The sequence below is a fragment of the Rhyacophila brunnea genome, unplaced genomic scaffold (assembly GCF_057557595.1).
Source record: "Rhyacophila brunnea isolate RB1 unplaced genomic scaffold, BYU_Rbru_1.0 scaffold_7, whole genome shotgun sequence".
Classification (NCBI taxonomy): domain Eukaryota; kingdom Metazoa; phylum Arthropoda; class Insecta; order Trichoptera; family Rhyacophilidae; genus Rhyacophila; species Rhyacophila brunnea.
The window spans coordinates 17305740-17332924 of NW_028233339.1; the positions used below are offsets into that span (position 1 = coordinate 17305740).

The 27185-nt window shown below is 31.2% G+C and overlaps 1 protein-coding gene across 1 annotated transcript; it reads left to right on the top strand.

Annotated features, from left to right (window-relative positions):
• The first annotated feature begins 206 nt into the window (after positions 1–206).
• Positions 207–26965, top strand: Tdc2 (Tyrosine decarboxylase 2). Its single transcript, XM_085957356.1, has 11 exons — positions 207–246; positions 4986–5339; positions 8143–8194; positions 8724–8794; positions 11251–11487; positions 16415–16954; positions 19284–19473; positions 20512–20576; positions 20994–21178; positions 23316–23408; positions 26144–26965. Exons 2-11 carry the CDS (start codon positions 5025–5027, stop codon positions 26298–26300), a joined length of 1905 nt encoding a protein of 634 aa, XP_085813482.1. The 5' UTR covers positions 207–246; positions 4986–5024; the 3' UTR covers positions 26301–26965.
• The last annotated feature ends 220 nt before the right edge of the window (positions 26966–27185 follow it).

A 27185-nucleotide genomic window follows, 5' to 3' on the forward strand; every position in this document is an offset into this window, starting at 1 on the left:
ATCTATTGTTGTTATTATGAAAGTTATCCATGTTTTTTTTTTAATATTCAAACCAGAAGTATTCCCCAACTTCAATTATCATCCGAAGATAATAATGAGGGGGTAGCTTGCGGATCGAGATGAGTCGTTGATAGAAGGTGGGATGCAGGGAGGGGGGCGTTTTGTGAAGGCTGCTCTGAGGAGACATTTTCCGTGGAGACACACTTTCTCAGGCGTCGCGGTAGGCGGTGGTCGACGCTCCAACAGGTGGGTGCAGTTATTTTTCACACTACTTTTATCATATATATATGTTTTAAAAGTATTTTTTCAATTTTCATCACGCGCATAACTGTCGCGTTCTGCTATTTATTTTTACAATTTAAAAACGGTCGTTTGTGTTATTGTTTTCCACGCATATTAACAATTTTGCGGCAATAAATAATATGAAACAATAAAACCTACTAAGAAACGCAACGATAGTTATATTTTTTTATATATAAATTTGTAAATCGTTTGAGTGCGCAAGGTAATTATAATATTTAAATTAATCAAACTATTTTAGTAAATAATTATACTTTTTCGTGAGATATAACATTTTAAGTGAAATTAGTCTTTAAAATATCCCAAACAACGAAAGTGACGAACAGTATTGCATTGTAAAGTAATGCTGTCAGTACTGTGAGAATATAATAAAACTACTCTTGTATCTGTATATCTTGTACCTATAAGTAATGTCAAAAATCTCAACTTTATAAGAGACCTTTTAAACAAGTAGGTATCTAACTTCTATTTGCTCGTGATAAATGCAATTGTACTGCAATAAAACGCAATTTTATCAACTTATTAATTTTTATTTGTAAATTGGAATGGGGAAAATACCATAAGACAGTGTATGCCTAATGTGAAAGTTACTAGAGACTTATATATTTTTCACCAAATGTTGAGCGAGAAAAATACTAAAAAATACGTTTTAAAGCTCATTTTTTATTGTTATATGTTTGTCGATATTTGAATATTACTTATATTTCGGATGCATCGGTAATTATATTCTCGTGTTTTTACTTTCTATGATAAATTCGCATTGATTTACAAATTATTACGTCGATACTTGGCATTCTCACAAAATGGTGGAAATTTGAAAATATCAGATGGTGATTGTGCAACCTGTTCCAATCAAATCATTATTTTTCCGAAGCGAAAAACCTTTAATCTCATTCGTCTTTTGAAAGTATTTTTTACCATATTAGAATCTTGTCAGTAGTAATATAATTTCATTGAAGATGTACTTAATATTTTATAATATTGTGCTAGTGAATTTGAAATAATTAATATATTATATATCATATCAGCAACAAGTGAAAACTTCCAAACTATAAACCTACATAATATGTTTCCAACTTTGGTATCTGTGCTATCGTCACAATTAGGTTGTGTTTAACACACAATATCGATATTATGTCACTAATATCAATTGATAATATTATTTTACTACATATTGACTACATTATTTAACACAAAGTGTCGACGTCATTGATTTACCATATATGATAGAAATTCAACTAAATTCAGATATATTTAATGCGTACACAATTTCTGACAGTTTTTAGAGTGTTCGGAGTCATTAATTGGTCGGTGTATTAGCATTAAAAGGTATGCAAACAATTAGTATCGCCTGATTAGTATGCAGTAATTTTCAGCCAGTGATATTTTATATAGTTAAAATTAAAGGTGGTTAATGTACTATTTTCGATTGTAAGAACGTCTCAATGATTGCAGTGAGAAATCAATCATCTTTGGTCGCCAATTATGTAATTTAGTTATCATTAAGAATATTGCGATTATTTTAATTTGAATTTTGAGTGTTTTTTTTTCTTCAATAAAATAAATAAGTAATATTTCCACAGCAAGATCGAGTGAAATAATGTTTTAGAAAACCGCATATATTATGTACATTTTCCGTATAATAATGTAAACGTAGGTAAGGTTCCAAGGGCCAGATGCTTAATCAATACGTATCTACATAAGTGGCAAAATTAATTTATCGTTATTTCAATAACCTAATTATAAATGGGTAGATATGTAGTTACATATAGCTAAAAAAACGTTTTTTTTCACTTAAACTGTGAAACTAAAAACACTATTAATACACTCAATATTACTGAAAGTTCTATCAATAATGAATCATTAACCATTAAATCATTTCATTAACCAAATGTAAATTTGCACACTAAAAATTCAATTTAGTCAGAAAAAATATAAATATATTGTTTCATAATGATTATTAATTTTTTTATTATTTAGATTTGTAAACCAGAATTAACATTAAAATAGAGATTACGTATGTGCTTGATTTGACTAGGTACTTATAAGTTGTGTATAATGTGCATAATAAAATATTTATATAAAAAATATTAATTACCATTTTCGCTCTAATGCTGGGCATGTGGTCCTTCACAGATCGGAGGTTATCCTAACTGCGTTTTATGGCTAATAATTATTATCCATTAGCACATACCATTCGGTTGTTGCTTTCGATATAATAAAAAAAAACAACGTGTGAATTTCACCCAGCCCGGAATTAAAAACCCGTGACCCGGGGCGGGGTTTCTGCCAGTACTTCATTGTGTATATAAATTAGAAAATCATTAACTTAACAAACTGTTAGAACTTTGCTATTTCCTTTGGAGATAGCTTTCACTATTAAAGGTTCAAATACTCTGAATATAAACCTAAAATTAAGCGAATTGCTGTTCTTACATGGGTTGATAGTAGGTACAATTTATTCTTTATTTGAAATGGCAATAAAAATAGCTGGTATTATTTTTCGGTATTCAAAATATATTTAACCCCAACTTTCGTGAGCCAAGGTTATCAATAGAATTAAATATTGTGGAAGTCCTTTTATTGCGCATACGTGATAGTATGGTCTATATTTAATGTGCTAACATTTCACGAACCTACATCATCTCCCGTCCCGTTATAGTAGAATATATTATATTTTAACAATGTCAAGTATGACGCATTAATTTTTTTTTATATTAGTCTTGAAAAGGTTACGATAATAAACTTAATAATCTTATTGTACTTAATATATTTGCATGCATAATTCGTAAATGAATAATTATTTGCGCTCAATTTACGTACTTACAAGCTTTAGGCACTACAGGCGCGCATACAAAAAAGTGGTTTGGGAGGGTCGATTTCGAAAAAAATATCTTTAATATTTTTTCATTGATGGATCTAAGCAAAAATCAAAATCTAGCAGGTGCTACTGATTTCCAGATTACCACGCCTGTGGGTCTATTCTGTACTTATCGACCGCTAAAGTGATAAAGTGATAAATATTTTCAAACTTAGGGTAGGTTTGTATCAAAGTATTAGCACTTATTGCAACAATTACAACACGTTGGTTGTAATTGTTGCAATAAGCGCTACATTTTAACAGGACCTTTCTTGCTGCTGTTAAAATATAGCAGTTATTGCAACAATTACAAGTATTACAACCAACTTATTGTAATTGTTACAATAAGTGCTAATACTTTGATAAAAACCTGCCCCGAGTTTGATAATATCTATCACTTTATCACTTTAGTGGTTAATAAGTATAGAATAGACCCACTGCTACTTACAGCTTCTCGTCGTTTTAACCGCGGACCCCTACACTTTTCCAAGTACATTTCCCATACCTAGGTGCTCACCTACGAGTAATAGCGAGCTGTCACATCCACAAGTGGTTATCGAATACGCGTGGCGCAATGGTCGTAATTCTAAGGATCGTTAGTGTCTGTACTGTCTTGTATTTTGGACGTATTGTATCAGAATATTAAAGCAAACATTGAATGCTTCAATTATCACCAATTCATAAGTTCTACTGACGTGGGCATTGCTTGTCGTAGAATGCCAAAACCTCAACCAGTTGAGAAGTCTGTTCGATAGCCAAACCATAGAAAGAAGTAATATTCCCTTTGCCTTAATAGTTGGTATTTTTTTCCGTTCCTGGGGGGGTCTGTTCTCGAAATCTTCCTCCTTTGTGTGCGCGCCTGACTGGTACTAAAATATGCCTATATCTAATTCTCATTAACCACGATTCGTAATAATTAATAATCGTAAATTATTACAGTCTTAGTAAAAATGTTTATCAATTTTAGTTCCATTGTAACATTTGCTTAGGTATACAGTTGTAGATTAAATGCGGATAATTTTCTGTGGAATGTATTTAATACACATTGGTACTTCTTAACTGTATTCCTATTCATTCTGAACCCATCAGTGGAGAATGGTGGAGGTAGGCTGTTAAGATCAATCATACAGAGTGCATACTAAACTTTGTCAGTCATACGTATTTGTTTCCATTGAAATAAGGCTACAATTTGTAGACAGTGTTGGTTAGTTTTTAAAATTCAATTAAACCCTGCGAAACCAGGCCATAATAAATAATAGTCAAAAAATACTCGTCTATCTATAAAATATCTAAAATTGTGCAATTAAATTGCACATAACTTTAAATATTTTATAAATAGAATAATATGTTTATCTATTATAGTTTGGTATTGGTAAGGCTTAATGAATTTAAAAAGATGAACCAACAATATGACGCATAATATGTACCAATTCTTAATCCAACGAAAACAAATAAGTATGAATGAAAAAGTATGAACAATTTTGTCGTATCGCCCAAATTATATTAAAACTATTATGGTTTGGTTTAGGCAGGGTTTAATTGGTTTTTAAAAACTAACCAAGACCATCTGTAAATTGTAGTCTTAGTTCAATAAAAACAAATAAGTATGGCTAAAAAAAGTTTAATGTGCATTATTTATGGCCGATCTTAACAGCCTACCTCCACCCTTCTCTACTGGAACCCATAATATGTCTCATGTCAGAAATGAAACATCTATTACCGGAAATAATCTCTATATCAGCATGTTTCTTTATACTTAATGATACACTGTGATGTATTTAAGTACCTCCATATATTTATTGAACTGTGTCTTCTCGTTTTATAGCCATATCTAGCCACCAGTCGAGCAGTTTCTGAATTCGCGATGGAAACTGAAGAGTTCAGAGTCCGCGGAAAGGAGATGGTGGACTACATCTGCCAATACCTTTCCACCATCGATGAAAGACGGGTAATGCCAAGCGTCGAACCAGGGTACCTACGCAAGGAGCTTCCCAACCACGCGCCGATGGATCCTGAGCCTTGGGAAGATATCATGGCTGATGTGGAGAAGAAGATCATGCCTGGCGTCACGCATTGGCAGCATCCGCGGTTCCACGCTTACTTTCCAAGTGGCAACTCTTATCCTTCAGTGCTCGCTGACATGCTTTCTGACGCCATTGGATGTGTGGGCTTTTCATGGGTAAATGAAATTTATATTTACCTACTTATGCAAATATTTAATTAGACTTGATATCTATTTTTGATAATGTAACAACTAGAGATTGCAATTCTAGAGATAATTATAAATTATTAGTAATTTACAAATTATATTTTAGTACTTACTTAATACAAAATATTTAATTCTGGCCATAAATAAAATTAAATATATAAATGAAGGAACATAATTACTGGACATCAATTTAAATTACTCTCCCGACCACCTTGTACGAAAAGGCATGATAATTTAAAAAATAATCTCAAAATAAAAAACAAAAAAAATCTGCCTAAATTTGAACAGCAAAGCTTATAATAAATTTTTCACATTCAGTTAATGATTGGCAATTTTAGACACTTATATAATGATTGATTCCGCTTATAAATTTCTCATTTAGAATCAGATCAAGACTTTTTTTTATGAAATTTAAATAAAAATCAATTTTAGGCCACAGCACTAAAACAAAAACCTCTGAAATAAAGGATAAATGGTCACCGTAGCTCAGTGGCAAAAGGTTAATGTAGATTGTGGAGATCAGAGCGAACAACATCTGCAATTTGTATTCTTAATTCAATGAAAAGAAATAACCATGACTGACAAAGTTTACGGTGCCCTATTTGCGTCAGATCTCTACAGCAGAGCTAACCTCCACCTTTTGCCACTGCCGTATAATTTCACATTTTAAGAGATTAATTATATTTTCAGTTTGTATATAAACTAACATTTTTCTCTTAATAACATAATTTATTCAATTAATCTTAGCATGTCTTTTTTCTCTCATATTAATAAAGAAATTAATACCGAAATCACGAGGATCTAGCATTTTCAATAGATACCAGTATATCGATGTCGGTTATACATAAAAATTAAATGAAAAGTGTATGGCTTATTTTTAATTTATGATAGAGAATTCTTTCTATTTTCTTGGCGCTACATCCCAGGTCGGGATTTTGCCTCCTCCACAAGACTTGTCTCTTCCCATGGGTCATGTCTCTCGCCAATCTTCTCCAAACTCCTCCAATTTCAGTTAATGAAATTAATTATTTTTCAAAAACCCTTTCAAAATTATTCTAACATAAACTCAAATTAAATGTATTTCTATATTATTTATATTTTAAAGTAGCCTTTTGTTACTTACTTGAATTCGTATGTGTTGAAATGTGGACAGCGATGGGAACCCGCATTAAAATACTTGTAAAGCCTTCGATTGTCGCGGAGATTTAACTTCACGATAAAGAAAACTCATCGTGTCGTTGGGGGAAATTTAATTATTTTGATAAATTTATTATACATTTAGGGATGTTGCTTTAATAGGTAGAAAATTAATAATTTTGGTGGGGTATCATGAATAAATTGTGAACTTTTAGGAAAGATATTTTTTGTGTCATGATACTCCGAGTTTTTACTACTTATAATAATATAATACACGCATTATGATCATATAAATATTTGTATTGCATTTAATTTAAACCTCTTCATTATTTTTTTTAAGCTGAAGCCTTATTTCGTCAGTGTTTAATACCCGTGTTAATTGAACCCTTTTTACTTATCGTAACGTAATTTTTAAATAACGTTGTTCTGTAAATTAATAGGTAAAACTTTAAAGTGAGGCTCGTATTTTTTAAGAAATTTTCCACTGTACCCACGATCTACGTTATTATTATCTGTATTTCAAAAAAATACTACCTTATTCTTACGTCAATAATTATTATAAAGCAAACATTATTCGTAGAATTTTTATCACATTTAAATGGTCAAAGACGTAAGCTTATAATCAGTGTCTTTAAAATTATGTTTAAATGTGTAAATTTTGCCCATTTTTTGAATAATAAAATGCCTAATTCTTGTCAAATTTGGGATCACAGAGATTATCAATATATTTTTTTATTGTAAATATTTCACTATAATAATGTCGACATAAATTTTAATAATGGTTTTATGAATGCTTTTTTTAAAAATTAATAAATATAAAAAATCTTAACACCACTTCACATGGACGTACTGAAATATGACTATATTCTAAAACATTAGAGCGAGAGGTTTAAAAGAATACTATTTTATGTAATAAAAATACTTTATGCAGTCATCAAATGTTTAAAATAAATATAAAGGATAATAAGGCTTCAAAATTATATAAATAGATTATCTACAACGTTTAAGGAATGTCCAGGATCATGCTATGAAAATAGCATAAAAGCTCCATTTTGACGTACGCTGAGCATGTGGGCCGTTAAATAAATGATAAAGTACATACCTAATAAATTTTAGAATGATAATTTTCTAATTATTCAATATTGTATATTAGAAAAAAAATGCACCCTTCACAAATTTATTACATAACGCTAATATAGACTTATTCTAAATTTTAATATACTATGAATTTATTATATAAAAGTATTTATTGTATATGATCAAAAGCGAGCAAAGACGATCGATCAAAATGGTACACAATCTTTACCTTCTTCGACCATGTCCGATCGTAATAAGATCATATGGGCCTCCACAGAGTGGAGGTTCGTATTAACAGATTTTATTTTTCGAGAAATAAATGTCAGCCACTTGCTTAATCTATTAGGTCCATACTCTGACTCATATTCAAATGTAAAAACAGTATGTGTAAATCTGGGACCCACAACGTTATAGGCCGGCGCTTAAGTCGCGCGGCCACCGTGGCCCTAATCTTTACCTACAAATCACAAATCTTACTGAATGTGCATTTTTTTCATTTTTGACATAATATATAATGTTGTTTTCATAATAATTGTAAAACTTCTATGTACTTTGATAGGCTGCAAGTCCCGCGTGCACTGAACTGGAAACGATCGTCGTAGACTGGTTCGGTAAGAAAAGTTTCTTTCTGTATAACATTATACAAAATAATTACAAGATAAAAACAACTTTTTATATACAACGTTTTTAATTTTTTGTTGAATCATATAAACTTGACTTGACTAGCTTAAACGATCAAAAAAAATTGTACTTGATAGAAATAATACTGAAATATCATTTTGACATGTCATATTGATTTCCATAGTAACGCACGTGAATATTAATAATTTATTTGCTAGGACCCCAGACCCCTAACAACCAATAATGGTGTCGAAATAACTTTTTATACAAAACAGAATTAACTGAAAATGAATTCAATTCTACTTAAATATGGCTAAAAGTATTAAAAAATGCATTGGCACCGTGTTCTGGTATATTCTAAAAGTTCAAGGGAAGTTAGTTAAAAATCGATTGCAAAATTTGTACCGGATAAAGAACCACCGGAAAAATAAGAATGCGAGATAAGAAAAACGTTGTAAAAAAATCACATTGCACACTGTCAAATGTGTTAATAATTTAACATGTTTCGATATTTTTCAGGAAAGGCTATTGGTCTGCCAAAAGAATTTTTAGCACTCGAAGAAGGAAGCAAGGGAGGTGGTGTTATTCAGGTACAATTAACATGCATTATATTAATATTTTGTAGGTATCAATAATGTGATGGCATTCTAATCAAAAATCAAATCAAAAAAGCATACAGTCACAAAAAATATAAAATGAAAAAACAGAATGTTATTGATTTACTTTCAGGTATTAAATTAAATTGTAATCTCTTACTGTAAAAATGACGTGTTGTAGTAGCATTACTATTGTCATCAGCCAGGTTCAAACAACTGCTGGATGAATCCCTTTTCATGCTGATTGCATTTCTCTGAGTACTGGCTATTTTTTATTTTGTACTATAGCCATATGATTTTATACATTATATTGTATCGCGACACTATTTTACAGAGCTTAAGCTGCCGTTTCAGACGGAACACTGGTGTCGCGCTCGTATATAATATAGGAGGCATTTGTATTCGAATAAAGGGTCATCTGTATTATGTTTACGAACGCCCCAGAGCTAATGAGTCAACGCATAATTTCGCGTTATAAATTAGAACATAAAACTGACTGCGGTGATAAAACAAGTGTATCGGCGGCTTGAGAATGTAGCGGCCGACGGAAATGTGTACCGGACATGCGTCGACTCATTAGCTCAGGGGTGTTCATAAACATAATTCAAAGACTCCTTTATTCGAATACAAAGGCCTCTTTATTATATACGAGCGCGACACTGGTGTCCGTCTGAAACTGCCCTAACCATCTCGACGATTCAGTGGTGCTGTTTGGGTACCAAAGGTTTATTCAGAAATGTTCTCTGGTGCTACTATTATTTTTAAAGCATGTGACAGTTTAACTACATTTACCGAATTCGGAAATAAAAAAACCTACAAGTTGAATAAAGATTTAAAAAAAATACTTTTTAAATGTAAACCCATCATCGACCGTTCACAAATACGTCACCGTCATAGATGAGCATCGTTTCTTTGCCAATCAATTGTATCAGCGCTATATCAGGTAATATTACTTTTATATTACCTATCAACTTATCACGTCCCTAGTTCATTATTAAAGCTTAAGGATTTGTGATAGTGTGTGTGTGTACAGTGATTATTTTCGTTGTGATTAAGACTCTGGCTTTTCATCCGGGAGCTCCGGGTTCGATCCCGGTGAAGTCACAATATATTTTTATGTGATTTTCAAAAGTGTGGGTGTTTGTGATTCTTGTGACATTTCTATTACTAACTACACTACTGTCATTGGCTCTCGTGGCCTATTGAAGTTTTAAAAAGAATATATATTTATATTATTGTTATATTTTATTATCATGGCAAATTATAGAGTGTATATTGTGTATATATAATATATTATAGAGTGATGAGCATTTAAGCAATATTTTACAATCATCGGTATATTAAAGTAATTATTATAAATACAATGAATAACTAATTAATCGTGTCTTATAAAAATATTATTTAAACCAAAAGTAGTTGTTGTGACGTGTAGTGAGTCAAAGTAAATACTTAACATAAAAATCAAGACCAAAAGTGAACGAAATAAATTGATATAACAAATTAGGTATGTCCTACATAATATTAAAATAAATGCAAAATACCGTGACAAAGTAGTGTAGACTCAAATACCACCCCTTTCAGATGTAATCTCAAATTGTAAAAAACCCAACTTTATTTTAGATTTTTTTTCTCTCTTTAGATAACGGATCACAGAATAGATTAATAAATATAATTCCGATAGGCTATACCACAATACAATACACTTTGACGCAGGGGTTTGAATGAGAGGGTGTCCTACGAAAATGAACCACACGTTATAGACATGCAATAGTGTGTGTTGCAACCTTCACACACACCAATATTGCATGAGAGTCAGTGAATAAACCGATAACAGTTGTCAGAACGAAGGACAAGCGTATTTTTGACATGTGTATATTCTTCCACACTCGAGATAGGTTGATTGTTACTCCACACCCGTCCCGTCAGGTTAGGTTAAATACAATAATAATATTAATGTGTTCATATTCATATCTAGCTATCTTTCGAGCAAGTACCTACACTGTTTCCCGTCCGATATGTTCTGGACTAGATGACGTATGTACCTATTAGGTATGTTTTTTATGCAAATTAAACACATTCTATGTTAGATCTGCTTAATAAGAAATAAACTGAGAAACTGGCAAGTTACTAACGGCAACAATCTTATCGTCAGAAATAGTTTTTTTTTTTGCGTGTTTATAAAATGTTGTATTTACAAAATAACTCTTATCAGACCTTTAGCTCGTGGCTCCATCAAGGTTAAATCCGACCCTGTCTACATAACTTAACTATTATTTCATTCATATATTCCGTCCTATATATTTATTACTATTTTGACATTATAGTAGATTTAAATATAAATACATTGAATATAATATCTACGTAGACTTGTTACGTTGAATCCCTAATTGTTTGATGATACATATCAGTTTCGATAATTGTACCTATATTGTTTAATTCTTCTTCCGAAGGGTTCCGCCAGTGAATGCGTCCTTGTGGTTATGCTAGCCGCAAGAGCCAACGCCATCAAACGTCTCAAGCTGCAGCATCCTCACGTCGACGATGGAATTTTGCTGACCAAGCTAATAGCCTACTGCTCTAAGGAAGCGCATTCTTGCGTTGAGAAAGCTGCCATGATCAACTTCGTCAAGATTCGAATTCTTCCACCAGACGAAAACAATCGACTGCGAGGCGATACACTTAAAAAGGTTTTTAAAAAAAATCATATATTCTTTTACTATTTAGTAAGTAGTAGCTTCTACTCTTCTTCGTCTATGCTCGTTCCCAAAGTAAATCATAATTTAATCACCGTGTGACTTAATATACTGTAATCTGTAGCTCCGCCGGGTAAATAATGTAACTACCTCCTAACTTAAATCTGGAGTTATCAGGGCCATCATTTTTGTAGACTTGAAACCAACCCTGCTGTGGGGGTAGCCACCACTTCCAGACCCTACCAGAGTCTACTTATATATCTTTTTTGGCTGTGATATTTTATTTTAAAACTATAATAATAGCATTAACATTAATACTATCGACTGAAGGTACTTGATGAAATTTGAATTTAAATTCTAATGGATTTAAGTTTTTTATCCATTTGAATCGTTTTTTTACAACCCGGGTTTCACCTTTCGGCATCTTCAGTTACCATTGTTCCCAGAATGGACGATTTTACACCTCTTGAGTGTAGTATTTTTATTGTTTATAATTACTAATGATCTATTATTAGGTTTTGGCGATTTATTATACGCTAATCGAGTGTATTATTATTGATAAGGTATGGGGTTTTTTTACAAACACTTTAACTATTCATAATTTGTTATATATATTTTTATTGGATCCTTGACTTAATAGTTAGGTAATAAGTTTTTTCCTACTTTATTGTATTGATTTGTTATATAAGTTAGAGTTAATAGTGTTCGTTGTCAGTGTGTCTTTGCCTTTTGTTGAGTGTACACAGTGCCCGAAGATGTTGAAAGGCGAAACCCGGGTCGCAAAAATCGACAAATGGAATACTTGCTACAAAACTTAAATCCATTAGGATTAGAACACAATAATAGCAGTTAAATCTTGACATGATTGACTTGTCATCATGAGATAGATATACGTACGACGACCATAAATATTGTCTAAAAATTTTGGATATTATCGTTTTTTTTCATATTTTTATTTATTATAAGCAACCAGTTGAAATGTTTTTGACTTTTTAAATTTCATCGAAGTACATATTTCGAAATAATGACAAAGGTGAGTTATTGAATGAAAAAATAGTCTTAAATGACAACCTCTTTAAAAGGACAAAGTCGAATAGTTTTCGTAGATAGCTGGACTATAAATTATTTACGTATATTTAATATTCTAATGGATTTAAATTCAAATTCCATCAAGTACCTTCAGTCGATAGTATTAATATTATATTGAACATGTTTAGTAATATTATTTAGTTTCATTGTGCTATTTATTCGAAATGATATTGTTTTCAATTATCATATGTCCGATTCACAATCTTCATGGTATTTACTGGTGTTGGATACTTATAAAAGACTCGATTTTTTTAAAAATATAATTAGTATATTACACACTATCCAATTATTTACAATGAAAACCAATTTCACTTAACAATTTTTTTCAATAATTTTATTTTATGTGAAAATAACATCCAGAAAATTTCAATTAACTAGGCAGTATCGATACAACATAGTTAGGAGCATTTTAGTAGGCAGTCATAACCGAAGCTCGACAATTTCGCTTCATAACTTACTTATAAGATACTATTAATATCACATTGCATGAGGATGACCATTACCTTTAATTGATAATATTATTATATGGGAAGATTATCAGAAATACGTAGGTAACACCGTACGTAGTTATAGCAAATATATTACAATATACATTATGAATATTCGATATAATACTATGTGTATTTCCTTATAAAATCATTACAATTTACGTAGGCATCTTAGTGTTTGAATTATTGGAATACACTAATACTGTTTTCTTTCTGGTATATTATAGCGTCAGATTAAAACGTGCTACAAAAAGAATGCATTAAAACATTGGTATTTTAGTGTCGATATAATGTATAGATTAGCGATTATAAAAGAACTGACAGGTACCAAGGAGGTAGAAAATAATACATAATGCGAGTTATCAGAATGTATGCATAACACGTGACGTATTGTGAAGTTTTTTTTTATGTTCATACAGACGTAAATATTTAAGGGGGGACATGCTCGTCGAAGGTCAAAATTGAGTTTTTATTGTATTTTCAAACCATGATCCTAGACACTCCTAGACAATCTATTTATATAATTTTAAAGCCTTATTATCCTTTATAATTATTTTTAACATTTGATGACTGCATTAAGTATTTTTGTTACATAAAATAGTATTCTTTTAAACCTCTCGCTCTAATGTTTTAGAATATAGTCATATTTCGGTACATAACTGTGCAGTGGTGTTAAGATTTTTTACATTTATTAATTTTTAAACGCATTTATAAAACCATTAGCATAATTTATTATGAGATAATTTTTGTAAAATATTCACGATAAAGAATTATATTGATAACCGTTTAAAAAAAAAAAAAAAAAATTGATTAGGTACATGTTCAAACACGCGCGTTAATATCATTTTACTCCCTACTTCAATTATAGTTTGTCAATTTATGGCTACGGCTGTATGTTGTAGCTTAACTACTGGGGAATGACAAAAGAAATGGCGTATTTCAAAAAAACACTACCTTATTCTTAGGTCAATAATTATTATAAAGCAATCATTATTCATAAGATGTTTATCACACTTGAATGGTCAAAAACATAGCTTATAATAAATATCTTTAGAATCATCTTCAAATTTGTTAATCTTGCCGATTTTTTGAATAATAAAATGCCTAATTCTTGTCAAATTTGGGATCACAGAGATTATCAATATAATTTTTTATCGTGAATATTTTACAAAAATTATCTCATAATAAATTATGCTAATGGTTTTATAAATGCGTTTAAAAATTAATAAATGTAAAAAATCTTAACACCACTGCACAGTTATGTACCGAAATATGACTATATTCTAAAACATTAGAGCGAGAGGTTTAAAAGAATACTATTTTATGTAACAAAAATACTTTATGCAGTCATCAAATGTTTAAAATAATTATAAAAGATAATGAGGCTTCAAAATTATATAAATAGATTATCTACAACGTTTAAGAAGTGTCCAGGATCATGGTTTGAAAATACAATAAAAACTCAATTTTGACCTTCGACGAGCATGTCCCCCCTTAATACAATTATGCAATGACATTAATATGGACGAAGCATCTAGAAAATAAAATGACACTCACTTTGTGTCGGGTCTGCCGGATGGCGAAATTCATATTTTAATATCGGTATCCTACGCTAAAATGAACATTCTGCTTGCAAGCGGTCTGGCGACACCGCTGGGTCTGCCCATACAAAATTTCTGACTGTCACGTTTCGACTCCACCGTTATTATTGTGTTACAAAATGCCAATATGCCTAGTTAAAAATTGTAAAAAAATCTACTAAACACTCCAAGAAAGATGGGATATCACTTTTCATGTGTTAGTATTATTTATTATTTATAAAATGCCATTTTAAGATATTGATGAATGTTTATTCAATGCAATTGAATGACAGAAACCATTGGACAGTCGCCTGTGATGCGCTGGGCTCACTTGCGTCTAATCTCCGAGAAGTCGTAAGTAACCGAGAATCTGTTTCTAACGCAATGAGTCATGACACTAATACGCCATTACAATAAAGGTTATATTACTATAAATTCTCGAAGCTTGTATCGCATAATGGAAACGGATACGTCATATGGTTACGTGACATCTACCTATACATCTATGAATGACTTTCATGCACAATTTCTCGTGCGCGCCGGGTATGAAGTGAGTTGTCCATTTAATATGTCATTGCAATTATGAGATTATAACATATTTAACAAAGCTGAAATCGGTCCCGGCTTCATCCCAACGATAATCCAATGATTTTGTTAATGATAGCAACCTTACAGAACATGAATTATATAATATCTGAAACTGAAAGAAGTTTCTCATAAAATATTGCCAAAAATTAGACACAATATATACAAAATTAATTTCAAAATGATTGAAGAACTGTGTCATTTTCATTCAAACATCTCAACTTCGGACATTCAAACGATTTATATTATTTTGTGTTTCGAGTTAACAAATGTAGGAAACCCTTGCTTACGAAAGTAGGTTGTTTCTGCAGGCAGCAGCATCTGTGTCACATCAAAATAAATGCAACTTTAAAATCCTTTGGAACATTTTGTATTTTTTAAATTAATATACTTAGACGTAAGTAAAATATCCACAGAACTTTCACGTTTACCCACGATCTATAACGAGTCGGGCATGGCATAGTAGTGCAAAAGAAACCCCTCGAAACGTCTTTTGGGACGTGGGCGTGACGACATTCTAAAAGAAATCAATATAAACCACACAAATAAAATAATTTTCGCATAAGAAGAAAAAGAATAATTACAGATATGATTTTTTTATTATGTAGATACCTAATTAGTTTTTTTTAAATAAAAGAGTGTTTGCTTTTTATTTTTTTACAGATTTTAAATTAAAGACAAATGAATGATTGTATTGCCCTCTTGAAAAATATGCTTTTGTCTTCTAGATATTATTATATAGGTTGGTACACGTAGCTTAGCCACTATTAATAACCAATGAGAAATAAATTAAGTAAAAAGAAAAAAAAGAAATAGTTTAACCATATTGTAGGTACTGTTTATAATAATTCGAGTAGTATAATAATTTGTTTGATACGGATTTTTATTATGTATTTAGAAAATCCGTAGCGCGAATTTATATATCTGTCATATAACAAAAAAATGTCAATTACCACCATCGCTCCTGAATGGTTGATTTGAGTATCCGTGCAGTAAAGGTTATAAAAAACTTATACGATGAATACTTATGGTATAATGGGGAACCTAAAATCATTAAAGACCATTAGATATCTACGTCGTATTTAATTAGCAGTAAGGAAGATTAATTTTACGGAGGTAGGTACTTTTATATTTTTTTAAACAACAGTTAATTAATAACGGAATTGTCTATATTTACAGGCAATGGAGGAAGACGAAGAAGCCGGTAGAGTACCATTCTTCGTATCCACTACCCTTGGCACGACCTCAGTCTGCTCCTTCGACGCCATCGACGAAATAGGGCGCGTATGCAAGCGGTTCCCAACAGTTTGGATGCACGTCGACGGCGCATACGCAGGCAGTTCCTTTATATGCCCAGAGAACAAGCACTTCCTCAACGGCATCGAATACGCGGATTCATTTAATACAAATCCCAACAAATGGCTATTGACTGCGTTTGATTGTTCCACCATGTGGGTGCGTAACCAGAGGCTGCTGTCTTCGGCGCTGGTAGTTCATCCACTGTACCTTCAGCATCGTCATGAAGAGACGTCCATCGACTATCGCCATTGGAGCGTGCCTTTGAGTCGAAGGTTCCGCTCATTAAAGCTCTGGTTCGTGCTGAGGAACTTCGGAATATCTGGGCTCCAGGAATACATTCGTTTGCATTGTCGGTTGGCCAAGTATTTTGAAGCACTTGTACTCAAAGATAATCGGTTCGAAGTCTGCAATGATGTTAAGGTAAAATATACTAAACTATTTTTTATTCAAAGAATAATTGACAAGATTGAATAACATAGCATGCTTTCTTGGACAGACATAATTCGGAAATACGTATATATTAGGAAGAAAATCGATGCCTCCAGCCCGCATTTTTCACGATTATATTACCTATTATGGTACCTAAGTTAAAAATTGATAATTTGGAGGGATCGTGACGTCATTTATAAATTAAGATCAATGATAAATTAATACCTTAATTCAAAATCACAAAAAATGGGCGCCGATATTAACTAAATTTGATTAAATCCTCAGATTAAATTTCAGTTGAAAATGTCTCTCTGAGGCGGACTAAACCGGTCCTAATCTCTTGATTAAAAGTGGAATAAGTACTACAAAAAAATTGCGTTTTATTAAATAAAAACAACAATACAATGCAGTTCCACCATGAATTTACAGTTCACAAAATAAAAGAAATTAAATCCTCAGATGTATGGTTATTGATTAATTACGTCATGATTAGGTATGACGTAGGTGGTTAAATTGAAAACGCGCATTGGTCTGAATCTGATGAGGACGGAATATTTTTTCTAATGGATATGTTTCGTAGGTCTTTCTTATTATGCATGTAAAATATACAAAATGGTAAAATAAATTATATTAAACCCTTTATTTTTTCAATTAATTACTATATTATACGTTTCGTACTATTTCCGCATATTTCTATTTACTCCTAGACCGGTTTCATAGTACACTACCTACGTGTAAATTTAATAATAATAACTACTAACAAAATGAAGTGTTTTATTATGTATCAATAAAATGTCTTTCCAAAAAGAATTAACCATGAAAAAATGATAATACTCAATCGATTTATTTATTAGTTGATAGTTATTACGGTTTTTCCACCATTAGCATAGCTACCTGATAATGAATGATATGACAACTGAAATAGCCATCGACTGATAAAAGAATCTGTTGAATTGAATATTATTTATATTATGGTTTTATAAAATGGAATTCTACCGCGTAAATTCTAGCTTAATTAATTAAGTAAATATAGTTATAATTGTTCCGGTATATGCTAATTATACTTGTTATTTTTTTGGGTAATAACAGAAAAATATTATGAATGAAAAATTAGAAGAGAGACACCTCACCTGTTTTCATTTAACTAATATTATTTTAGCGAAGGAATGTAACAACCTTTCGATTATAATAAAATCTATTACAATTAGTCACACTATAACACGTTAAAAATTAAACGTATTAAATATATAATAATTAATTATTATTATCTTCCTCTGTACATGACTACGCCGCCTGGTCTACGCCTCTACGCCAACCGTGTGGACTGGCGCCTCAGAGTCTACGGCGTAGAGGAAGAATACTAAGCATTATCATCTTTATACACCGTAATATGTTTTATCGACCAGATTTCATTATGGTAAAGTGGTCTGACCATACATTTTCACAATGATTATTAATTATCGATGGTCCGTTCCTATTTCGTTACATTAGAGTTATCTAACGCATTCTAAGCTAAGATACAAGACAAGCGTGCAAAAATCGTTCATTCCATAAAACTTTTTCCTAAAAATGCATTATAACTCATAATGCATTCATAATATTATTATATTGTAAGTAATTGTATAAATTATACAGAAAACTTTTGCTTGTGGATTTTTCAAATTCGCTTTTTTTAAATTTTAATCACACAGTGGTTTTCAAAAAAATCATTTCATGTCGCCCTTAGTTTGTAAAAAATCTTTCCATCCAGAATCGAGAATGACACGTTTTTAACTCTTTTTTAAAACGACATTCCGATGATCTCGGGTTTTCCGTCCGAAATAAAAGAAATCCGTTCACAATAATTAAACTCTTTTTGCTCTTTCGAAGTGTTTTCCAAAAAAGAAATCGAACGCCGCAGTGCACCTGTTAACTTCATAACAATATATCTTAGTTCTAATACCGTTTGTTAAGTTAAGTTTAAGTTTAGTAGAAAATCTGATACTTAAAGTTAAAATTAAAGAATGTTGATTGTTATACATGAACATACAAATATACCCCTAAAAACAGAATTTGACTGGTTGAAATTCATATTCACGCCTTTCATTTCCCGGTTAAATGCTCTTATCCACTAGGCTACTGACCAATCTGATATTCTTGCAATTAACATCGACGCTATCTGATATTCTGACCAGCAGATGGATACTTTAATTGATAAGAAAACTCACCCGAAACGTGAACAATTGAAGTTTAAATCCCACACATTCCAATTATTTTCTAGGATTTTTTCTAATACGTATACTTTTGAAGTTATTTTAAATATTTATGCATAATCTTTCAGATGGGTCTTGTATGCTTCCGGCTGAAGGGTGGTGAAGACCAAACTGACGAAGATTTGAACAAACTAAATGCTAAGCTACTAACCAATATCAATGCATCTGGAAAAATTCACATGGTTCCTGCGTCCGTTCATGACAAGTATATCATAAGGTTTTGCGTAACGGCCCAAAATGCTACAGAAGCTGATATAGGTATGTACCTTCGTACCAATTTGTGTTTCGCAAAATACCCATTTTAACCCGGTTGAGTCATTATGTTCTTCTTTCAGACTTATACCCACCATGCGCGCGCACACGCACTCAACTTTCAGACATGACATGCATTGGTGGCTCGGGAAATTTTCTAGTCCCAATCGGCCAACAATTTAAAAAATGGGCAAAAATTTTAAATTAAAATGTTCTCATGAAAATAATTAATCCTATTTTAAATATTGAACTGCTCAGAAGACGATACAAATCTGATGAACGCAACACGCCAAGGCACCACGAATAAATTATTGAGTATGATCTCTTCAATCGTTTCAAAATTATAGAGTTTCATTCTAATGCAAAATTTTGTCATTTTATGTTCTTATTAAGTAATTTTTCTTTGTGATATTTAATTTGATCTACTGATATTGCAAATACGGGTGGTTAATCATCTGGGTTATTTTATACAGGGTGTTAATATTCAGGTAGTTATTTACACAGGGGGTGGTTAATATCTAAGGGGGGTTTCTATAGGGTAATTGTCCTGTTACTCAATAAAAATTGTATTTGGGGCTCATCATTCTACCAGGGTATTACCGGGTGTTTCGCAGGGCCGGATCGATATATATAAATATATGAAAAGCACGTCGTGCGCAATGTGCAATGCATGCGTGTTATTCTCCAATACCTTGTTTTATAAACGAGAATATCCTGGATCCGAGAAGTAAAATGTGTCAGTACCAAACGCAACTTTTATATATGACACAAAACGAAATTCTTTCTGACTATATTTTTTTTATTAATTCGATGTATTATACAAGATATTATACATTTCAACCAATAGCGTATGTTTTTATGTGACAGAATTTTGCTGTTGCTTCTTATCCGTCGGAGCTTTGTTGGTATTTTAAACTAATTCAGGCTAATATTAGTTAAAACTACTATATTGTATAGTCACTGCAGTACCTAATGATTTTTTTTAAATAAACATATAGTTCCTATCACAGTCCCAAATTTAAATATTTCAAATTTACTCCATAGATTATGCTTGGGAATGCATTTGTGAATTCGCCAGTGAGCTTCTGGAAGTTTACGACAAAAACGCCGTGAGTATTTCATATTTATTTTGTAAATCCTCATCTGCCTTATTGTTATGTAAGTGATGGGATCTGGTAACCATAATATTATATTCATATTCAAAAATTTTCGAAAATTTTGTCATTTGCAAACGCACGTACAAAACTTTTACAATCAAAGTTTTCCAAGGCACTCAGCTTTAAATAAACCGTGTCCCACCAAAGTCAATGAAAGGATAAATCGATCCTTTAAACTTTACGCTATTATTTTTAGTCATTACATAGTTCTGGAACGACATATTTTGGGATTTTAAACTTAATATATAGATAATATGATAATCTATAACTAAGTAATTAAATTTAGCGAATATAAAAAATACAATGGATAGGTTTAGTCATTTTAATTTGAGACTGTTAGATCGTTAATCATCATATTTATTGTCACAGGAATTGGCAAGCCTCAGTATTGCCCTGGACAAGAAACGCAAGGAGACTCTGGCCCACAAAAGGTCGTTCTTCGTGCGAATGGTTAGCGACCCTAAGATTTACAACCCTGCCATCGTCAAGGCGACTCCTGTTGTTCCACCCATCAACGAACAGGAACGAAGGCTCTCGCAGACCACGCCAAATACGTTCGTATACTTATTTACTTCAATTACTTTCAACAAAAAATAACATAGTACCTAGGTAGGTACTTAACATACAAATACGACTGACAAGTAAATAGGTTGTTCGATTTGCATTGGTAGAAATTTAAAATAGTCTGCAATATTTTGTGAACGATATTATCTCTTCTGTCATCTCAGTTGTATTTGACTACATACTCGTAATATATATTCAAAATATACCTACAAATGTCATTTGTGAAACCTTGTCGAATTTTGGTTTAAATATTAAGATTTTACTGAAAAATATCACAACTTTAAATTTAACTGTTCACCTACGCCTGGAAACCGTTATTGCAAGAGCATACAAAGCTTTAGAGCCCAGCCGGACAATCCATCAATATATCAATCCGTTTTTTAATTAATGTAATTCTTATTACATAATTATTATCATAATTATAATTTTATTATTCTCTAAGAACATAGATCAATAAAAACCGGTATCATTTAATTGTGCCACATGAACTAATTTATAGTTTACTACACAACATAATATTCAAGCATGCATCGACAATCTCATGAACGAATAATTAATCATGTCTCAGTGTGAAAGCTTTATTTTAAAATACAAATCACATTAAAACTTGTCGATTTCAATAATAATTACATAGCTGCGTGGTCGATCCCGAAACAATAGAATCTCTGGATTGGATTTTATGAGTTTTACTATATGAGTGAAATAAAAAAGTATATTATGCCTAGGTGCTATTATGCATAAACAAAACATACAAATTATTTATAAAAAATCGTCTTGGTTTTCCAAACAAATAACAATGGATGATCAGTTGTTTACAGCTATATTTAAACTAAACAATAAGCATATAATTGATGTCGATTACTAGACTGAGAAAAACTTACTAAAAACAACTTCTTTCCTAATAAATAAATCATTATAAAAATAATGTTCAACATTCGTATTGGTAGTTCTATATTTTAAAATAAGGATAATAATTAATGACCTTTTGAAATATTATAGCTGGAAAGCAGCTGCAAATGTTTTTCTAAACGTTTTGGTAGAAAGTTTGCAAACTTTCAAAAGCATCGCAAATGTGATTAGAATGCCATATTATTTTTTATTACAACGTTTTTATTACAACGTTTTTCTTAGCTCGTATTCTTATTTCTCCGGTGGTTGTTTGTCCGGTACAAATCTTGCAATCAATTTTTAACTAACTACCCGACTAGCTAGACACATGAAACTTTTAGAATATATCAGAACACGGTGCTAATGCATTTTTTTAATACTTTTAGCCATTTAAGTAGAATTGGATTCATTTTCAGTTAATTCTATTTTGTATGAAAAGTTATTTCGGAAGAAATCAGTAAAAAGTAAAACTATTATTGATTGCTATGTGGGTCCTAGCAAATAAATTATTTATATTAACGGCCCACATGCTCAGCGTACGTCAAAATGAAGATTTTATGCTATTTTCAGAGCATAACCCTGGACATTCCTTAAACGTTGTAAATAATCTATTTATATAATTTTGAAGCCTTATTATCCTTTATATTTATTTTAAACATTTGATGACTGCATAAAGTATTTTTATTACATAAAATAGTATTCTTTTAAACCTCTCGCTCTAATGTTTTAGAATATAGTCATATTAATTTCAGTACGTCATGGTGTTAAGATTTTTTATATTCATAAATTTTTAAAAGCATTTATAAAACCATTAGTAAAATTTATGTCGACATTATTATAGTGAAATATTTACGATAAAAAATTATACCTATTGATAATCTCTGTGATCCCAAATTTGACAAGAATTAGGCATTTTATTGTTCGAAAAATGGGCAAGATTTACACATTTTGATTTTATCCCCCCCGAAGTGTCAAAATGACATTGCAGTATATTTATTCAGTATTTCTATCAAGTACCCAAAAAATTTTTTGATCGCTTAAGAGTCAAGTCAAGTTTATATGATTCAACAGAAAATTTAAAAACATATATAAAAAGATCTTTTTATCTTGCAATTATTAAAGATATTTTTTTCTGAACATTGTTAATTTTTGTAAAATTACAAATGTTTTCTCCAATTCCTAAATTAAAATCCCTAATAGGTATCCATAACTAATTTTATGTCAATATTGTATTTGCAGAAACAACAACTCGTCATGGATAAGTTGGCCATTGGCGTTCTTCTTCCAGAGCAACGATGACAACGGAAGTAATCCAAACGATTTGAATATAAGGTATATTCTAAGATGCCTTATGCGAGCCGGATTTTGTTCAGTAGTTATATTTTACATGCTTAGCGACATATTCGTTCCTTTTGTGGTACTGATATGAAATCTAGCATACTTGTACGTACAGTTTGTCGCGCCGAAAGAAAAATGGTATGGCGACGCGCTGAATTTTTCGTCGTCCGGTTCCGCATTGGAAAAGTGCCATAATGTTGAATTCATGGTTGTAAGAATACAATAGAATAATGAAAAGAGCCATGCAAGTATGCCAAATTTCGTCTTTATATTACAAAGCGAATGATTTCGATAAGAGATGATAAATATGAAGCTAGAGGCAAGAGTACAAAATATTAGCTCTAATTAATGAAATCGCATGTGCCTCTTTTTTATATATTTATTTTTTCAATACTGCATCTACCTACTGAAGTAATGCATTATTATTGCTCACAATTATTCATTCTGTTTGTTTACTGCATTTTATATCTTATCATTTTCAAACAATATGTGTGTAATGAAACAAACACCTCTTCTAGTCACTAGTGCTATTTTCTTCAATATTAATGTTGTAACTTATTGGGACCATCACGGTTCAATATATTTTTTCATCTCGCATTTCTTGAATTCTTCAATTATTTTCTACTTATCTACTTGTTTTCTTCTACGTTTTATAACACCTACTGTATATACTCAAATACTTAAGATAATAAAGTATATGTTTCGTAAAAACTGTTATTCTTTATGTTGCATGTTGCTTTTACTGTTTTTATATTGTGTGTCTAGTCCAACCAAAACTCTTTAACAACATCGTCCACTTCCACATGTTGTCACTGTCACATCACGAAAAATTGTATGGAAAAACGTAAGTACATTCTAATTAGTACATAAATCAAAATATACCTCAACCAGACAGATTTTAATGTTTTGAAGCAACTACGCGGCCGTAATTACACCAATTCTTACGTTAATTACACAAATTAACGAATTGGCGGCATTGAGAGAGTTAACATTATTTTTATAATATACCTAACATTCTTATGTTATCTCATAAGTTACCGTCAACCTTTAAAATGGTAATGCCATAACATAACTATATAAATCCATTAAATCTTACTCCTTTAATAAATAAATGGTATTGATTGTGTATAATAATTTTGTATTCAATTTAATCTAGGTATATATGTTTTGTATTATGTGACTCATTTCACCATGAATTATAGGCATTATAGGCATGAAATATAAATGAATTATATATGGACTGAAACTGTAAACGGTTTAGAACCGTGTGACATACTAAACTTATCTTTTCTGATCGTGGAAATATATTTTCACAAACTATATTATAAACATCTGATCGTATCCGTTTATACCATACACGTACACTTACAAATTTTGTGAAAATATATTTTCATGAACAAAAATCATAAGTTTAGTATGGCACACGGATCTAAACCGCATACGGTTTCAGTCCATGGATGGCCTCTTAATGTGTTAACGGTATACCAGCACTAACACAGACGCGAAAAGCACGACTGTAATATTTGTGCACAGAACATTACATAAAAATGACTTTAGTTGGTATAACTACCAACTTATATCTACCTCGCTTAGCAATAGGTAATATGGATTATGTATTTCACCCAGATGCATAAATATCCAGTGTTACATCGGAAAATCTAATATAGTCCGGTTACAGTTCTTATAAAAACAATATAATTTCCCAACAGTGGAGGGTGGTGACTTTTGAGATAAGGGATGCTCCAATTGAACATATTTCTTATATATATTAATATCCTTCAATAACGGAGGAATATGCCGCATTCACAATATCTATAGACCACACACCACTGTTACCTAGGTACTTAGTGAAGGGTACCTATAATATTTATAATTTCTATACTCAAAGAATAGATGTTTATACTATTTTTTTTTCAAAATATCCTTACCAGGTGGAGTATATTGAGACCACAACTATGTATTAGTAAATATTTAGCCACATTAGTAAAAGACATTCTATTAAAATGTATTAAGTATATAAATTTTTAATTATTGGCTCCAGCATGAGTGAACGATGACCCAATATTATAAAATTAAAAAACAATGGAACCTACGGAATCATATTGAACTGATTCTGGTTCCAAAATAATTATGGGGTTCCAGGGTTCAGATCCGGTTCCATTTCCAGTTCTGGTATATACGTTTTAATCATAGAGGTATTAAATAAAAGAAGGGGCAATGAATAGGCTTTCTCATACAACTGAATGAAGCAGGCCAACAATGGCTGACAACTTACGAGAAAAAAAATGCAGGGCATCACGGAGGATTTACTTTGGTCATTATAACGTACCCATATAATTAATAATGTTAACGTTAATTTAGCCGTAAATTGATTACCAGCCTGCCTAACCATACTTTCATATAACCTGCCGCCCCGAGATTTTAATATTCAAAAAAGCATACAATAGAATAGCTATTAATTATTAATTTTATTTATAGATATTCATTCAATTAAAAATTGGTATGTATTTAATTTTGAATCTTATAATGGTGTGCTGACTCCATCATACCATAATAATATAATAATGTTAGTTATGTATTTTTAATGTTTATAATTATTTATAAACATTGTATATAAATTCAAATAATGATGTTATTCAAATATTTCTTGGAATAGGCCAGATAACATATGTTTTATATTTATTCATAAGTTTTAAGAATAAAAATATTAATTTACTATTTAAATATAGATTCCGGCATTTGGATACGATGGTTCGACTGAAGAACCCTGACCAGAGTAGACGGGGTAGTGGCTCTCCTTCCCCGGAAAGAGATTTGGCTCGGACTCCCAGAGGACTGTCGCCGACTACTCATCGAAAGCAAAACTCTTCGCCCAACAAAAATTAAACACAACATTACTAAGGCCGATTTAAAATTATAAAAATTAAATTTCACTACATATTCCCCTGTGTAATTTTGTTCGCTCTGACGGACATCATAAAATGTGCTGGTAACTATTAATGATGATAATAAACAATTATTTCATAATAGAGCATAAATAAAGAGAATACAAAATGAAATTTAAATTTTATGAATTAACTAACCATGGATTGTCACTAAATAAACGCTGAACTATTCGAAACATTACGGTTTTCATTGCTCATCAGTCTTTCATTTGATGGAAAAGTGGTCGACACTCAGACTCCATAAAAATTAGTCTAGAATATTTGGATTTTAGCTTATTCTGATATTTTATTGAGTAAAAAGAAACTCTTTTATCAACTGAAATATTATGTTAGCCAATTATTAAAGGATCACCAAACATATTTTCTAATTTCCTCCAACTGTGGATATTTATAATTACACAGAAATTAATTCAATTTGCTTCCGAGATGTTTTAACAACTCATACGAAGCATTCGTAAAGACATAACATTGCAGATTTTATATTGGCCTATACAAACTATAAGTTTTAATAAATGGTCACAAAATTACGTACCTACCTAATTATTATTAATTGTAGAAAAATAATGGATCATTATTTTTGTGTAGTAATTATTGACGTTAGCTATGCCTAGATAAATAAATTGATATTGATTTATTAGATTGTGATAATTTATTTTAAATTGCCTAAACTGTTATAATATTATATTATCTGTATGTGTGAATAAAGAAATTACGAAGTTTATGTGAGAATATTAAAAATCTCTTAAGTGCACTAACATTTGTTTTTATTATAGTATCCATATCCCTCTTGATTTATTCCTTTGGCTTAGACTGCTTCGAGTATTAT

Bases quoted from the DNA above. Each gene is read 5' to 3' on its own strand.
- Tdc2 (XM_085957356.1), top strand. From the start codon at position 5,025: ATGGAAACTGAAGAGTTCAGAGTCCGCGGAAAGGAGATGGTGGACTAC. The intron at 16,955-19,283 runs GTAAAATATACT...ATAATCTTTCAG, and splicing joins AAGTCTGCAATGATGTTAAG to ATGGGTCTTGTATGCTTCCG. The intron at 20,577-20,993 runs GTGAGTATTTCA...TTATTGTCACAG, and splicing joins AAGTTTACGACAAAAACGCC to GAATTGGCAAGCCTCAGTAT.